At 38.1% G+C, this 17459-nt stretch overlaps 1 protein-coding gene, 1 long non-coding RNA gene and 1 pseudogene across 3 annotated transcripts in view; 1 reads left to right on the top strand and 2 right to left on the bottom strand.

The window, feature by feature from the left end:
• Positions 1 to 7308: 7308 nt before the first annotated feature.
• LOC148726227 (uncharacterized) lies at positions 7309 to 11712 on the bottom strand (annotated as a pseudogene). Its single transcript, XR_015989842.1, has 5 exons — positions 10882 to 11712; positions 9565 to 9682; positions 8906 to 8946; positions 8321 to 8448; positions 7309 to 8042 (listed from the first exon to the last, which is right to left on the bottom strand). The product of XR_015989842.1 is annotated as an uncharacterized LOC148726227 (transcript).
• A 190-nt stretch (positions 11713 to 11902) lies between these two features.
• LOC111346987 (uncharacterized) lies at positions 11903 to 17430 on the bottom strand. The gene is made up of 3 exons (XM_088728162.1): positions 17092 to 17430; positions 13872 to 14045; positions 11903 to 13702 (listed from the first exon to the last, which is right to left on the bottom strand). Exons 1-3 carry the CDS (start codon positions 17428 to 17430, stop codon positions 13196 to 13198), a joined length of 1020 nt encoding a protein of 339 aa, XP_088584288.1. The 3' UTR covers positions 11903 to 13195.
• The window catches only part of LOC148726226 (uncharacterized), a 2778-nt gene continuing 55 nt past the window's right edge, over positions 14737 to 17459 (top strand). Inside the window, exons 1-2 of the long non-coding RNA XR_015989849.1 lie at positions 14737 to 16531; positions 17207 to 17459. The exon at positions 17207 to 17459 is cut by the window's right edge and continues 55 nt beyond it. This is a non-coding gene — a long non-coding RNA (uncharacterized LOC148726226). The remainder of the gene's footprint in view (positions 16532 to 17206) is intronic.

Here is a 17459-nt window from a genome sequence, read left to right as displayed (position 1 = left end):
CCTCAGCATCTGTAACTCCTTACACCGTAAGGTCAATATGCATCTTCTCCATGCTGTTCTCTATACGTTTCCAGTGGCACTGACAAGGAAACTTTGTTTGACAATCAAATGATCCTTTAGTTGTTGGTTACTGTAGTGTCCAGGCCTCCAAGTTCACGCCCAAGGCCCCAAGAGACATTTACTCGAGTATTTATTATGCACGGTAATTATGCCTTGGCCCTATGATCCACGACCATATGCAGTCATTGGAATAAAAGGGAGCATGATCACTGTGAAGAGAGGAAAGGAAGTCAAATCCCGCAATTCTTCCCACTGTAAGGTACTCAAGTATGCTGGAAAGGAGGAGCACGACGATTTGGATTGGGACAAAGAACAACAACCGATGAGCAGGCGACCAACGAACCGCCATATTGAAGTAGGGGAGGTTCCTGGAGAAGGAAATATAGTCATGCAAGAGACGCACAGGGGACCGACAATCGCGCCATCGGAACCCCGGAGATCAGTTCGAGCCAGAACGTCCACGTGGGAAACAATTTACAGAGACTTCAAGCCTCACTAAAGAAAAGGGAGGAGGTGTAGTGTCCAGGCCTCCAAGTTCACGCCCAAGGCCCCAAGAGACATTTACTCGAGTATTTATTATGCACGGTAAAGTGAGAACGGAGGTGATACAATCTAGGATAACGAATAACTAAAGGAGCTGTAAGCGAACTGTAAGCGAACTGTATAAGCGAACTCCAGAACGTTACAGTTACTTCCTTAAATCCCTGAATATGACTGAAGGCGGCAGACCATCAAATTCAAACCGAAAAATGCAAATTTTACAACAAACATTCAAATTATTTCAGTCCATTGCTCATAATTCACTGCCACGATCTGGTCTCTAACTCTCCTTACTATCTGCCATACAATTATTATAATGAGAATTGGAGAATTTGATATTGGATCAACTAATAACCCCTAATTTTTCTTATCACTTGTGTGGTTGATATTGTATTGTTTTCTGTTGTGTTTGATTCAGCAATGATACTGTGAGAAGAAATTAGATGCTTGGAACTCTTAGGGGCTGAAAGGTGAATATGTATTAGGTGCCAATATGAGCAGAGTTTCATTTTTTCCATATCTCTTTGCACCGAGCGCGATGCTTTCACTGTCTGCCGGCTTACTATTCACTTGACAATTCAATCTTTTAGGGTGGGTGAGGTTATTGAAAGGCACATAAAAAAAGATGAAAAGTGAAACTCATAAACTCCTAAACCTTCTTTGTGGTTAACGTCATAATTACCCATTTTATTTTCACATCTTTCACCAGTCCAACGAGTTTTGCAGGAACACGAGAAAGTTTGCCTTTTTATGTCGCGAATACAGGAACCCCCATTGAGGCAACCGGTCATCTGACAACCCTGGAGAGTATAGATAACATGAGTCGCTCGTAAAAGATGATACTTTATCCTTAGCTATTAGTAACAAACGGCCATCGTGACAGTTGGTAAGCGGGGCCAGCCAGCAAGCCAGAATATCTCTTGTTTCAGAACCTGATAACCTCAGTGCGTGCAGTGAACGTAACATTAATTTTTCCACGTATGAAGAGAACAGCGTCGTCACGAGCTTCTCAATGCAGCGGATTTACTTCCCTGAAGGGTTTTAATTTTTTATTTTACCAATAGAACTATGCTTTTATTGAAATATTTTTTGGAAAGGAAAAGTAACTTTTTATTAGAATGTATTTAAAATACGATAAGAAGATTTAATTTGCATCCTTGTGATATCCACTATGAAACGGTAGAAACGATTAATTCTATTTACGCATATTCTTTTCTCTTTTTCACTCATTCATTTATTCACCATTATTTTTGCACTTTAGATAAATTATGCCGTCCTATATGTGGCATGTTTTACGCCTTCATAGCAGTGCGTGCTTTATTAATTAATTTTGGTTCTGTTTAAGTGTGTCGTGTATAGTAATATAAAGGGCCGGGGGACGGTAAAAAATTGACTGTCAACAACTGCTTATTAGAAATAAATAATGACAGCTCCTTAAGATAATCAGAGAACATATGCTATTGATTCTGACCTTGAGTAACAGCGAGAAAGTCGTTTGTTGGTCATCGGAAAAATTGTTGGTTTCGTTAACAGTGGACATGTCGTGCTTGTTCAGTTCACAAGTTCCTTCTTCTTTCCCCTTGAAGGAAAACTTGAAGTTGGTGGAAGTACACCAGGTGTTTCTCTGACATTGCTGACCACAAGATAACAAACTGGGTGAATCAAGCCGTTTGGCAACATATCCATTGAGCTTCCTATTTTGCAAGGTTTCAAAAAATGAAAAACGAGAAATTTTGGGGTTGTCTTCGGCGGAAAAACGTAGATTACTCAACAAGAATAACAATGCAACTGTCGTCTTCAAAGCCATATCTTGTTCTGTCGCACTATGGAATAGTCTACAGCTTGTAATAACACTTCCAGCGTTTCGAAGTTGGAATAAAACTTGTAGCACCATGTGGCTTTTGGTAACAACTAATAGCGCCGCGCACGAATGACGCGAAAGTGATTAATTTGCAATTTTTGTCTGAGTTTTGACATTTTCCTCACCTTAATGACAAAAGATACACAAAAGTGAGGGATTGTCTAATGTAAATTTCAATTTGTTTGTCTGAGTTTCGGGTCTGTTTACAGTAACAGCCCAAAGCGCTACTGCCCCACTACTTTAACGAAAATGTCAACAAAAATCTTGACGCTCCGCGAGAAATTGCATCCTAGCGATTCACCAAGTCTTCAGTTTTCCATTCAATTTAAAAGCCTCTAATCATGCTCTAGCAGTCTTATGTCATGAACATATTTCGCCTTAAAAGTGATGAACTGGCTGACAGCGAATTAGCATATATTCCGGAAATTAAAAAACGTATTCCAATTCTTTAACTCCTCATGGGACAAAAAGCTGCAAAGTTTCACGCAATAAAAAGATTTGCATATGTGACAGGATGTGTTACTGTTTTTTGCTGGAAATGAAATAGAAAAAGGAATTTCCTCGAATAGGTTGACGGTTATCGATTAGAAATTTAACAGACGACATCAATAGACAAAAATATCATGGTGGTAGAACTCAAGGATCTAGCGAGCAGGAAAGTTTTAGCAGACACTACATACATATACATACATACATCTATCACTTTTATGCCGTTGACACTCAGCTATATATTACGTTCAGGACGTCGTCTGTTTCTGGTATGAATCTGAGTAACACCAAATTGGTAAACTGTGTTCGGGACATGGATGCATGGATGCTTTCCCACAAGCTCAAATTAAATAAAGACAAGTCTGAAGTTCTCGTAATATCCTTTTCCCATTGACCTCGGCCGCCACTGTCTTCTGTTAATATATCAAATGAGACCGTATCCTGCTCCCCCAGGGCACGAAATATTGGTGTTATCTTTGATCAGTCCCTTTGAATGGTACCTCATGTCAATGCAGTCTGTAAATCGTCCTTCTTCCATCTTCGTAAATATCTTACTTATGATGTAGCAAAGATCATTATTCATGCCTCCGTAGTTTCTAACTTGATTATTGTAATTATTTATTGTACGGCCTACCATCCTATCGTATTCGAAAGCTTCAACATGTTCAAAATTCTGCCACTCGCCTTGTACAGCCAGTGTTCAAGATTTTGCCATATTACTGGAGTCCTGAGAGATCTTCACTGGCTCCCTGTTTTCCTTCACATCAAATTAAAAATTAGATTACCTACAAAAGTGCTTCATGATTGCGCTCCAATCTATATACAGGAACTCCTCCAATTGTATACACCCAACCGCAATCTTAGATCCTCTAATAAAAATCTATTAGTTAAACTCTTTTTCAATCTCAAATCATATGGTAAACGAGCTTTTTCTATTGCTGCTCCGGAACTTTGGAAGTAACTTACCGGAGGATATTAAATCTGCAAACTCAATTGACGATTTTAAACGCAAACTTAAAACATTTCTTTTTATTCGAACTTATGAATCGTAATGTTTATGAATCGATATCTATCGTGTACATTTATCTATTGTGTAGTTAGTGCCTAGTTTTAATGTCAATTTCTTGTGATTATTTTTACTTTTTAGCTTTATCAAATTTTTGTGAACAACGCCTTTGAATCTTGTAGAAAAGGTGCTATATAAATGGATTATTAAATAGATTATTATTATTATTATTATTGTTATTATAATGTATTCATACATATAACTTTATTTAAACTCGGATTTAGAATAGCTAGAGGGCTTGTATCTCCGAGTATGATACCCACCCATCCCACCCCAGGGGAGGACTTCCACCACACAGTAATCTTGGCGTGGGAAATTAACGTCTCCTACCCCTAACCCTGCAGGAGACGGGGCCTACGGTTTATTCGTCCTTATCCGAGAAGAGTAGAATATCTATCCATTTCTTGATATTATAGAAAGAAAGCAAATTCTCCTCAGCTATTCTAAGACCATGAGTATTGGTCCGGGCGGGGCAGTGTCTTCAAACTCCAAATTGTAGCCTGCAGAGCACGCGTAGTTTTGGCGGGAGTGTGCTAAGTATTTTCTTGACGAGAATTACGGCCGTCATCTTTGAGTTTAACAGAGCCTGAAGGCTGGGGAGAAAAAGAAATTTGAACCAATAGGGGCGAGCGACTATGAAAAGATATTGGGGGGATGAGGGTAGGGGAGTGCTCCTTCCCGCCCCCGCTCCCCCTACCGTAGACTCTAACTTCAAATCAATGTTTAATTAAGCTTTATCTAAGGACAAATAGAAAGCGTACCTCGCACTTTCGGGACTATTTCTTTAGTAGACATTACACAAATATAAATTGTGTAATTCCACATTATACAAATGATTTGTATAATGTGGAATAGTATCCCTAATGATATCAAGTTGGCTGAATCCTTGGGTTCATTCAACTGCCAACTTAAATCATAATTTTTTTAAGCGTCTTTATAATGCTTTCGATGGGGACAACGTTCGTTCATTTAAGATTATCTGTCCCAAATGTAGAAGAGTAAAGTTATGGATCGGGAAATGGTATTTTTTTGTTGTTGTTGTTGTTTTTTTTTTTAAATTATAATTACCAAAGGGCTGGGCTAGTTGTCGAATCTTGTGGGAAACATAATGTCTTATTATTCGTACTACCCGTACATTGTAATTAGTGTGCAAATCGTTACATAAGTATATAAATAAATAATAAACTTAGCCGGTTGAATGAACGATCGCGCGCTTCTTGATGTTAACTCGTCCTAATAAGACGTCCGCATTGCAGATTCCTCCGGGACATGCGCACGGTCAGGCTGTAGATATAAATGTAATTGTACCGTAAAAGTCTTCTAAAGCTACTCATTTAGTGCGTCGGCCAGTTAGCCAGCCAGCCAGCAAGTAATTCGAGCTTTTGAAGGTTTTCTATATCACCCGAGGTTTCCACCTTTATTTCATAGAAAGGCAAAAAAAAAGGCAGTCGCCTCATACTTTTTTTGAAAAAGTAACAATTTACTTCTTTCAATGGCGAGCTTTAGCAGTAAGAAAGACAGCATAATTTGATGATACTTTATCCTTAGCTAATAGTAACAAACGGCTATCGTGATGGTCAGCAGGCGGAGCCAGTCAGCAAGCCGCAATATCTCTTCTTTGAGAACATGATATCTTCAGTGTGTGCTGTGAACGTAACATTTAATTTTTTCACGTACGAAGAGAAGCGCGTCATCATGGTGACAGAACTTATCAATATGGTGGATTTACTTTCCATGAAGGGTTTTAATTTTTTACTTTACCGATAGAACTAAACTTTAATTCAAATATTTTTGAAAGGAAAAGTAATTTTTATGAGAGGATTTTGGAATATGATAAGCAGATTATTCTGCATCCTTCTGATATCCACCATGAAACGGTAGGTTTATTTAATTTACGCGAATTCTTTTCTCTTTTTCACTCATTCATTTAATCACCATTATTTTCGCACTTAAGGTAAGTTACGCCGTCTCATATGTGCCATGTTTTACGCTCTCACAGCAGTGCGTGCTTTATCAATTATTTTTGGTTCTGTTTAAGTGTGTCGTGTTTCCTAGATTACCCTCGCCATTTAGTAAGTTTCTCTCTCGTCGTATCATTGTATTTATTTTCCTGTCTTATTAAGTCGTCACCAACAAAGTAGAAAGGGTCGGGGGACTGTAGAGAGTTGACTGTCAACAACTGCTTATTAGAAATAAAGAATGACCGCTCCCTAAGATAATCAGAGAACATATACTGTTGATTCTGACCTTCAGTAACAGCGAGAAAGTCGGTCGAGAAAGTTGGTCGAAATACACCAGGTGTTTCTCAGACATTGCTGACCGCAAGATAATAAAATGGATGAATAAAGCCGTTTGGCAACATATCCAATGAGTCTCCTATTTTGCAAGGTTTCAAAAAAGGAAAAAACGAGAAATTTTGGGGTTGTCTTCGGCGGATAAACGTACATTACCCAACAAGAATAACAATACAACTGTCGTATTCGAAGCCATATCTTGTTTTGTTGCACTATCAGTGGAATAGTCTTTGCAGCTTGTAATAACACTTCCTGTGCTTCATAATTTGATTAAAACTTGTCGCACTATGTGGAGACACCTGTCGCTTTTTGTAATAATAACTAATTACCCCGTTACTTTAACAAAAAAATATCAACAGAAATGTTGACGCTCTGAGAGAACTGAATTGCTTCCTAGTCCGGCATTAACTGAATCTCCAGTTTCCATTCACTTTGAAAGCGCCTAATTATGCCTTAGCAGTCTTATGTCATGAACATATTTCGCCTTGAAAGTGATATATTTGCTGACAGCGAATTAGCAAATATTCCGGCAATTGAAAAACGTATTTCAATTCTTCAACTCCTAATGGAACAAAAACCTGCAAATTCCACACAATAAAAATATTTGCACATGTTACAGGATGTGTTACTGCTTTCTTTTGAATTCGAAAATGAAAAAAAAAAAAAAAACTTTCCTCGAATAGGCTGGCGGGTATTGATCAAAAATTTAACCGACGACACCAATAGACAAAAATTTATGGTAGAACTCAAGGATCTGGCGAGAAGGAAAACCTCAGCGGACACTGTCTTCAAACTCTAAATTGTAGCCCGCAGAGAACGCGTAATTTTGGTGAGAGTGTGCTCAGTATTTTCTTGGTGAGAATTACGGCGATCATCGTTGAGTTTAAGAAGATGCTTATAAATTTAGAATTTAGAGAAAGAAAAAAAGACTGTCAGTGGCCACATACTTTTTTTGAAAAAGTAACAATTTAGTTCTTTTTTCAATAGCGAGCTTTAGCAATAAATAAGAAAGCGTAATTTATTTAATGAGCGCAGGCCTATTACACTAATCTCGTTCCTAACCCAATGGATGCGGAGCTCAAAGATCCTGTGCTCCAAGCGTTGAGTCAGGGATCGAAGTCCCTGAAACAAGATTACTTGCATGCGTCATATAATGCACAGGAAGGTTGCACCCTGCAATACTCGACAGTGACTTTGAACCACATCTCTATCGCTTGTTCTTCTCTCATTGTATCAGAATGTATCCCATCGCTTTGATATGTATATTTCCATACTTAGCTTCGTTTCCACAGGTGTTGGAGTCATCGTGAAAACTTCTTGTGCCGAACCCAACTCTAGAGTCACAAGTGTTGCAGTTGTTCTCGTTGTTTCCAAGGATTCCAATGCGAGCTTTCGGTCTTCCTGATCTATTGCTCTTCACATTAAACCCCTCTCGGTTGCAATTGGGTTGTAACGATGCTTGTGAACCAATCAGTTTCCTCCAGTTGTCACGACCCAATGACGTCGTGCGATGGTTTCCATCAGCGATTAATGAGTAGGGGGAATTAGCGTTCTGGTTGAAGAGTATGAAGTTAATATGTTGTTCGATCTTCATACCGAGGCAGATCTTGGTGAAAGATGTGTTCCAATAGGTCGGTAACTTGGTCTCTTGTGAGTCAAATCCAGTCTTTCCTCCGTCAATATTGATAGTTTGATTATTGCTCCAGAGATTAGAATCGTAATGAAAAGTTCTCTAGTCAGCGTAGAAAAGACTGAAAAGACCTATAATATATTTTGACCCCGGCCAATGACAAGCATATGACTGCAAGTAAATTGTGGCTTCTGTTTGTTTTTATGCTTAACGATAAAGTGCTTATGAAATATTAGTAAATAACCTGAGCAAAGAGATCTTGGAATGCCAAAACATTTTTGCTTAAGCAATAGGATATCGTTAAAGCAGTTCACTGTTTTAAGTGGACGTCTTGTAAAAGACCTAGGAGCCCTAATTGGTGAACCAAAATAAGTACATACTAGGGAGCCATTCATCTTCATAACCAGCGTCCATCCATATCCCCGCATGCGCCAAGACTTGTCATGTGACAGTACACGGGAACCTTGTCAGAACTTATTTGTAATGAATAGGCCTTATTCCCATTAGCCTTAGAAGAAATGACGACAGTACAGACATTTCAAAAGAACTGCCGTAAGGAAATAGGTGAGAAGTATATCATAAGGGTTGTGGTCAGATGACTAAAAGTACAAAACTGTTGGAACGTTTGCCTCGCTTTTTTATTTTTTATGAAGAGGCTTTAAGATTATAATTGTTTTTTGACTTGTTGAGGCTTTAGTCACAGAGTGGGTTTTTCGTGTTATCATTTTAAAGCTCTCAATTTGAATTATTTCCCACGAAAAAACAGGTTGGAAGTGTGAATTACTGTGTCTTAAGAATTGAAGTCGCTAAAAATACTTCTACGTCTTTGGAATGTAAAAGTCGATTTTCATAGTAATTACAGGAACTTTTTACTGAGACTGACCAGCAGGACTTTATCATTTGATGCTGGAAGAAGCCAGTACTGACTGTAACTAAGAGTGATTGGAAAATGTTCTACCAGTAACTTACAATTTATTATGATAAATTTCCTGGCACGTGGAGCTCCCTAGAAGATGAAGGGAAACGAAATAGTTAGAATTCATTACGTGACTCAAAGACAAAATTCTCACAGTTATACCTCAGCATCTTTAACCCTTTACAGCGTAAGGTCAATATGCATCTTCTCCATACTGTTCTTTATACATTTCCAAAAGCACTGACAAGGAGAATTTGTTTGACAATCAAAGTATTCTTTAGTTGATGCTTACTTCCTAAATTCCCATGAGTTTTTTGCTTTATTCAGTAAGGATACTACGAGGAGAAATTAGTTGCTTGTCACTCTTTTAATTAGGGGCTGAAAGGTGAATATGTATTAGGTGCCATTATGAGCTAAGTTCATTTTTTCCATATCTCTGTTCACAGAGGATGATGCTTTCACTGTCTACCGGCTTACTATTCACTTGAAAATCTTTTGAGGTGGATGAGGTTATTAAATGGCACATTGAAAAAAGATGAAAAGTGGAACTCATAAACTTTTGCCTTTCTTTGTGGTTAACGTCATAATTACCCATTTTACCAATACAACTATGCTTTTATTGAAATATATTTTGGAAAGGAAAAGTAATTTTTTTATTAGAATGTATTTGAAAGATGACGTCATAATTACCCATAACGTCATAATTACCCATTTTATTTTCACATCTTTCACCAGTCCAAGGATTTTTGCAAGAACATGAGAAGGTTTGCTTTTTTATGTCGCGAACACAGGAACCCCCATTGAGGCAACCGGTCATCTGACAACCCTGGGGAATATAGATAACAATAACACTCTCCTAAGAGTTGATACTTTATCCTCAGCTCTTAATAACAAGCGGCCATTGTAATAGTTAGCAGGGGGAGCCAGCCAGCAAGCCAGAATATCTCTTGTTTCGGAACATGATATCTTCAGTACGTGCAGTGAACGTAACATTACTTTTTCCACGTATGAAGGAAACAGCGTCGTCATGGAAACCGAGCTTATCAATATAGCGATCTACTTTCCATGAATAGTTTTTAATTTTTTTTTTAATTTGAATATTTTTGAAAAGGAAAAGTAGTTTTTATGAGAAGATTTTGAAATATGATGAGCAGATTAATGTATTTACATTTGGCGGAACTAAACTGTAAGTTGGTGTGACAAAGAATGTAAATATTTTCCTCTTGGTATGTCAGCACGTGGGCCGCTATGGCGTTTATTGAGTCTTTTATTGTATGGTGTATTTAAGGTTTGATATTTGTAATGTATGCATCTCAGCTCTCGAACTTTCCTAGTTTTATGTAAAATTTTATCTTGCATGTAATTAAGCTGTTTTACCTCTAACCCCCAGAGGTCGGTGCGTCTGCAGTTTTGGATGGGGAATACGTTCCCATTTTTCCCATTGGGTTTTTGGGTTTTCGTATCAGGCGGCGGCACACTGAACGTTTTAGCCCGAGAGGTGATGACGAGTTGTTTACTACTCTGTGTAACTTTGTCGGACGGCATTAAATACTCGGGATCCTAGTTCAAGCTGCACACCCACTTTTGTGTATGAGTCGTGAATTCAAATAGGAATTATTGTATCCTTGTGATATCCACTATGAAACGGTAGAAACGACTAACTTTATTTACGCGCATTGTTTTTTGTTTTTCCCTCATTCATTTATTCACCATTATTTTGGCCCTTTAGGTAAATTACGCTTTCCCATATGTGTCATGTTTTACGCCCTCATAGCAGAGCGTGGCTTATGAATTATTTTTGTTTCTGTTTAAGTGTGTCGCTTTTACTAGTTCCCTCACTATTTGGTAAGTTTCTGTGTCGTCGTATCATTGTATTTAAATTATTTCCCTGTCTTATTCAGTCGTCACCAACAAAGTATAAAGGGCCGAGGGATTTTAGAAAATTAAGTGTCAACAACTGCTTTTTAGAAATAAACATTGAATGCTCCTTTAGATAATCAGTGAAAATATAATGTTAATTCTGACCTTAAGTAACAGCGAGAAAGTCGTTCCTTCATCGTCAGAGAAATTGTTGTTTTCGTTAATGGACATGTCATGCTTGTTCAGTTCACAAGTGCCTTCGTCTTTCCACTTGGAGGAAAACTTGAAGCTGGTGGAAGTACACCAGGTATTTCTCAGACATTGCTGACCGCAAGATAACAAACTTGGTGAATCAAACCGTTTGGCAACATATCCAAGGAGCTTCCTATTTTGCAAGGTTTCAAAAGAGGAAAAACGAGAAGATTCGGGGTTGTCTTCGGCGGAAAAACGTACATTACCCAACAAGAAGAACAATACAACTGTCGTCTTCGAAGCCATGTCTTGTTCTGTTGCAGTATGGAATAGTCTATGCAGCTTGAATAAAACTTGTCGCACCATGTGAACACACCTGTATCTTTTTGCAATAACTAATAGCGCCGCGCACAAATGCGATTTTTGTCAGACTTTTGACATTTTTTCTCATTTTAATGAAAAAAGGCAGACAAAAGTGAGGAAATGATGAATGTTAATTTCGATTTGTTCGTCTGAGTTTCGGGTCTACAAATAGTAACAGCGCACAGCGCTATTGCCCCACTAGTTTAACAAAAATATCAACAAAAATGTTGACGCTCTGGGAGAAATTGTATCCTGGCGATTCACTGAATCTCCAGTTTTTTCATTCAGTTTGAAAGCCTCTATAGCTAATTATGCTCTAGCAGTCGTATGTCATGAACATATTTCGCTTTGAAAGTGATGAATTGGCTGACAGCGAATTAGCAAGTCCGGTAAGTAAAAAAGGTAATCCAACTCTTCGACTCCCTATTTGACAAAAAACTTTAAAATTCCACGCAATGAAAAGGTTTGCATATGTTACAGGAGATGCTACTGCTTTCTTGATCAAACATCTTATTGGAAATGAAAAAGAAAAAAAACTTTCTTGAAATAGACTGGTGGGTATCGATAAGAAATTTAACAGACGACATTACTAGACAAAAATATATGGTAGAACTCAAGGATGTAGCGAGCAGGAAAATTTCAGCGGACACTGTCTTTGAACTCCAAATTGTAGCCTGAAGAGCACGAGTAATTTTGGCGGGAGTGTGCTCAGTATTTTCCTGTCGAGAATTACGGCGATCATCATTGAGTTTAACGGAAGCGGAGGGCTGCGGAGAGAAAGAAATTTGAACCATTTGGGGTGAGCGACTGTGAAAAAATATTGAGGGGGTGAGGGTAGGGGAATACCCCTTCCCGCCCCCTCCCCCTACCGTGGACTCTAACTCCAAATCACAGGTTAATTAAGCTTTATCTCAGGACCAATAAAAATCGTATTTCGCGTTTTCGAGACTTTTCTTTAGTAGAATTTGTATCATGTGGAATAGTATCCCTGATGATATCAAGTTGGCTGAATCCTTGGGTTCGTTCAAGTGCCAACTTAAATCATAATTTTTTAAGCGTTTTTAGAATGTTTTCGATGGGGGCAACGTTCGTTCATTTAAGATTATTTGCCCCAAATGTAGAAGAGTAAAGTTATATGGTGCATGCACTAGCTAATTATAAATTAATCAGTTAACTGATTTAGTTTTGGTTGATGGATCGGGGAAGGGTTTTTTTTTCTTTCTTATTTTTAATTATTATTACCAAAGGGCTGGGCAGGTAGTTGAATCTTGTAGAAGAAAAAATGTCTTATTATTCGTACTATCCGTACATTGTAATTAGTGTGCAAATCGTTAAATAAGTAAATGAATAAATAAATAAATAATAAACATAGCCGGTTGAATGAACGATCGCGCGCCTCTTGACGTTAACTCGTCCTAATGAGACGTCCACACTGCAAATTCCTACGGGACATGCGCACGGTCAGGCTGTAGATATAAATGTAATTGTACCGTAAAAGTTTTCTAAAGCTACTCATTTAGTGCGTCGTCCAGTTAGCCAGCCAGCAAGCAAGTAATTCGAGTTTTTCAAGGTTTCCCATATCGCCCGAGAACTTTTCCAACTTTATTTCATAGAAAGATTTAAAAATAGCAGTTAGTCGCCACATACCTTTTTCGAAGAAGTAACAATTTACTTCTTTCAATAGCGAGCTTTAGATGTAAAGAAGAAAGCATAATTTATCTAATGAGCGCACGCCTATTACACTAATCTCGTCCCCAGTCCCAGTGGATGCGGAGCTGAGTGTTCAGTGCCCCGAGTGTTGAGTCAAGGAACTAAGTCCCTGAGGAACAAGATTACTTGCATGCGTCATACAATGCACAGGAAGGTTGCACCCTACACAACTCGGCAGCAACCTTGAAGCACATCTCCATTGCTTGTTCTTATCTCATTGAACCAAAATGTATCCCATCGCTTTGATATGTATATTACCATATTTAGCTTCGCTTCCGCAGGTGTTGTCGTCATCATGCTTACCTCCTGTGCCGAACCCGATTCTGGAGTCACAAGTGTTGCAGTCGTTCTCGTTGTTTCCGAGGATTCCAATGCGAGCTTTCGGTCTTCCTGATCCATCGCACTTCACATTAAACCCCTCTCGGCTGCAATTGGGCTGTAATGATGCCTGTGAACCAATCAGCTTTATCCACGTGTCACGCCCCAACGAGGTCGTGCGACGGTTTCCATCGGCGATTAATGAGTAGAGGGAATTAGCTTGCCGGTTGATGAGTATGAAGTTAATATGTTGTTCGATCTTCATACCGAGGCAGATCTTGGTGAAAGATGTGTTCCAATAGGCTGTTAACTTGGTCTCTTGGGAGTCAAAGCCAGTCTTTCCTCCGTCAATATTGAAGGTTTCATTGTTGCTCCAGAGATTAGAATCGTAGTGAAAAGTTTTCTATTTAGCGTAAATAAACAAGAGAGAGTTTTGATAACCGACTTAAAAGACTTTAATGGTCGTATAACCTAGGCATCTCTTCCGACTAATATTCCTAAATGAAGCCTCCACACAATAGTTGTCCGTGGCCAGTGAAATTTGAGAACATTACAGTTTAACAAATTTATACCTGAGAGCCGTTTATTTTCATAACCAGCGTCCATTCACCCCCACCGCATGCGCCGAGACTGATCATGTGACATCTTTCCCCGATCCAAGGTTGTTGACAAGCGCACGAGAAGGTTTGCCTTTTTATGTCGCGAACACAGGAACCACCATTAAGGCAACCGGTCATCTGACAACCCTGGAGAAAATAGATAAATAAGTCGCTCGAAAGAGATGATACTTTATCCTTAGCTATTGGTAACAAACGGCCATCGTGATAGTTAGCAGGCGGAGCCAGCCAGGAAGCTAGAATCTCTCCTGTTTCAGAAAATGATATCTTCAGTACGTGAAGTGAATGTAACATTAATTCTTCCACGTATGAAGAGAACAGTGTCGTCATGGCAACCGAACTTATCAATATTGCGGTTTTACTTTTCATAAAGAGTGATAGTTTTTTTACTTTACCGATAGAACTAAGCTTTAATTCAAATCCTTTTGAAAAAGGAAAAGTAATTTATATCAGAAGATCTTGGAAGATGATCAGCAAAACATTATTGCATGCATGTGAAACGGTAGAAACGATTACGTAATCAACTTGCCGGAAGAAATAAAACGAAGTTCATTAAACGTTTTATGTATATATTTTCTCGTGGAATAATATTGATATTGATTATATTGAATGATGTATATTGCTTATCCTCGGTCTTAAAAGAAGGTGTAGTAGATTTAAGTCCGTTTCCTTTGTTAAGGAAAAAATTTCCACCAAAATGATATATTTTTCAATGATGTCAGTTAAATATTTTAATCTCTTGGATGGAACTCAATCCATTTTAAATACAAGACGTTAAGAGAACTCTCTTTAGGCTTGTAGACATAATTTATCGGAAAAAACGGAAATATCGGAACTTTTTTGTCAGGTTATATCGATATATTTTCAGTTTCGAAGGCGTTGGATAGGATCTGAGAAAAAACATGCAGCTTCATGAATATGGCATGACAACGCGGATTAAAATATCGACAATTGTCTTAAAACGCATTAGGATAGGAAACAGCTTGGGATTGTGACAATTGTGGTTTTTATAAATAAGAGAAATGCTAATGTTCAGAGAGCGACAATAACCACTCACAAAGCCTTATAATAAATAATACCACTTTTGACGACGCCATTTTACAAAATTTTAAGCTAAAATGTGTCTCGTCGTGTACTTCAGATATTGATACTTTTGTTAACAAAAAAAGTCCGCTTTGTTGGCTTGGAGAACAAAGTGAGGTTTATGGAATTAAGTGCCGCTCTCGCTAAGAGCGATCTTTTCAACTAACGGTTGAGAAAAAAAGTTTCCTTTATTTTTAGCCCGTCAAAAAGGGTTTCAGACACATGTTTCAAAATGGTTTGGTTGTTCTCCAATTCTCCTTTTTTGCGTCGCCATAACTTATGTAGAACATGTAGAAGATAAGCAAACGAAGCTGAACGGCCAAAGAGATGTCTTTGTTATTTTTCAGAATTATGCAAATAAGGTTTGTAAACACATTGATTTGAGTTGTTTTGAAGATGTCGGTGGATGAAAACTAGAGAGATAGTCTCTGGTTTGAGGCAACCTGTGTCCTCATGGGTGTTTCAAATCTTCGCTGATATGCTTTTTTAGCCCTGCTTACGCCTGCATTTTGAGAATTCCGAGTCTTTGTTACAAATTGGTGAAGTGTTGATATGCAAGTTAAGAGAAGAGTCTCTCCCCGCCGATCACGCTTGCGTAAGATTTCAGGTGAACTTTCTTCATGTGGCATACAAACTGTGTGTAAGCTGCTTCTCATGCCTCCTCGATTTTCATACGTGGATACAAGATCTGTCGTTTGGAACAAAATTATCAACATGACAGCTCTTTACTAAAGTCCATCACCAGGAGAAGTCAGCCGGAAAAGGATGACAACTTCACTTATTTCGAAAAAAAACCTCGGGATTGTTGAATTATCTTCCTTTGGAAAATGAGATTCCGATTTTGAAGTTACCAAAAGTACTACAGCTCTTACGAGTAAAGAGACAGTCGTAATTAAGAAGCTGGAAGGATTTCGTTAAAATTCGTATATCAAGAGGATGTCCATTAAAGGTTGGAAAATGTCCAGACAATTTTAGATCGATCGCCTTAACATAGCATAAGTTCTGAACAGGTGTCGACAAGTAAAGTCAAATCCGTTTATTTCACAGGGGATTTTTAAATATTTTCACGTTATAGTAGTTGAGAAATCTTTTTGTTTTTTTTTAAAGAGACTGAAAAAGAAAGGCTAATAACATACTAACATAAGCTCTGAACAGCTGTCGACAAGTAAAGTCAAGTTCATTTACTTTGAAGGGGAGTCTTAATTTTTCCGTAAAATAAAAGTACAGAAATTATTTTTTTAAAGAAACTGAAATAAAAAAGCAGAGGAGTTTAAACATTTGAAAAATTTCTCTTTGCGACAGGATGGCTGAATCTGCGGGGAAAATGTCAAAACTAATGATGGAGGGAGCCTCTTTACACAAAAAGATGAAAGCTTTGTCACTTATGATATATGAAAGGGAAATATTCTTTTAATTTAATTCACCAATTTCAATAGAAAAGCTCCACATTGTTTATTTGTTATACTTTAAACCACAGCACGTACGAAACCAGATGTCTTTGAAAGTGGGGCAAACATACAAAAGGAAATCAGGTGGGAAACCATTTGAAATTTGTGAAATTGCAATATCATGCACCATTATGCCTCACTGAGCTTTCACGAGAACTTACGCCACAAGGAGTGAATTAAAGACAGATTCTAGCACAATGGCCATATTAATTTATCCGTCTCAAAAAGGATAGGGTAGATAACGCCGGAAACTATTAAGGAATGGATTCAAAACAGTCTAATCGAGTTATTCAATCTCAGTACGATTTTACGCGAAGAGGTTATGGTCTAAAAATTCAGAATAATGAGGAAACGGTGAAAGTTGGCTCCCAAAGGGACTTGGGGCAAGATACCTTTTAAGTTATTTTTGAATTCTATATTCATATAGTACTTCGATTTGATTACCTGAGGATTACTACGAAGTTGATGTTTAATTTTTGCGTGTAAGGCCTCAACCGAGTTATGTTTTTCGTTTTCGCTTACAGTGAAGGTTTTGTTTGTTAATGTAATAAGATAGTTAAATGACTGCTTTGAATTCAGTCAGCGATAAAGAAAAAATTCTGTATAACGCCTTTAACTAATGAATGCATTAAAACAGTAATTACCCTCAGGAGAAGTGAGAAAGTGACTCCATTGCGGTCATCAAAATAAATGTTTTCGTTTACAACGGAGATATCGTGCTTGTTGAGTTCACAAGTTCCTTCCTCGTCTGTCTTTAAGGAAAACTTGAAGTTTATCGACGTACACCACAGATTGCTATGACACTGTCGACTACACGATAAAAAAGTGGGAGAGTCAGTCCGCTCGAGAGTAAATCCAATGAGTTGCTTATTTTCCTGTATTTTGAAATATGATGAACGAGAATCTTGGCCGGAGGTTCCTTTGGCGATGAACATGGTGGATTTTTGAATTAGGAAAAAGAACAATATGTTGTTAAACCCCATTGGAAAGGAAGCCAGCTCTAGCCTTGACG

Source organism: Stylophora pistillata, chromosome 7 (genome assembly GCF_964205215.1).
Source record: "Stylophora pistillata chromosome 7, jaStyPist1.2, whole genome shotgun sequence".
Lineage (NCBI taxonomy): Eukaryota > Metazoa > Cnidaria > Anthozoa > Scleractinia > Pocilloporidae > Stylophora > Stylophora pistillata.
The sequence above is the reverse complement of the archived record's forward strand: the minus strand, read 5'-3'. Positions and strand labels throughout refer to the sequence as shown.

What these genes read in the sequence shown, in the direction of transcription:
- LOC111346987 (XM_088728162.1), bottom strand. Translation starts at nt 17,430, where the DNA reads ATGGGGTTTAACAACATATTGTTCTTTTTCCTAATTCAAAAATCCACC. An exon ending in CTTTCTCACTTCTCCTGAGG is followed by an intron (nt 14,046 to 17,091) that starts GTAATTACTGTT and finishes TATTTTCTCCAG; the next exon opens with GGTTGTCAGATGACCGGTTG. An exon ending in TGAAAATAAACGGCTCTCAG is followed by an intron (nt 13,703 to 13,871) that starts GTATAAATTTGT and finishes TACGCTAAATAG; the next exon opens with AAAACTTTTCACTACGATTC.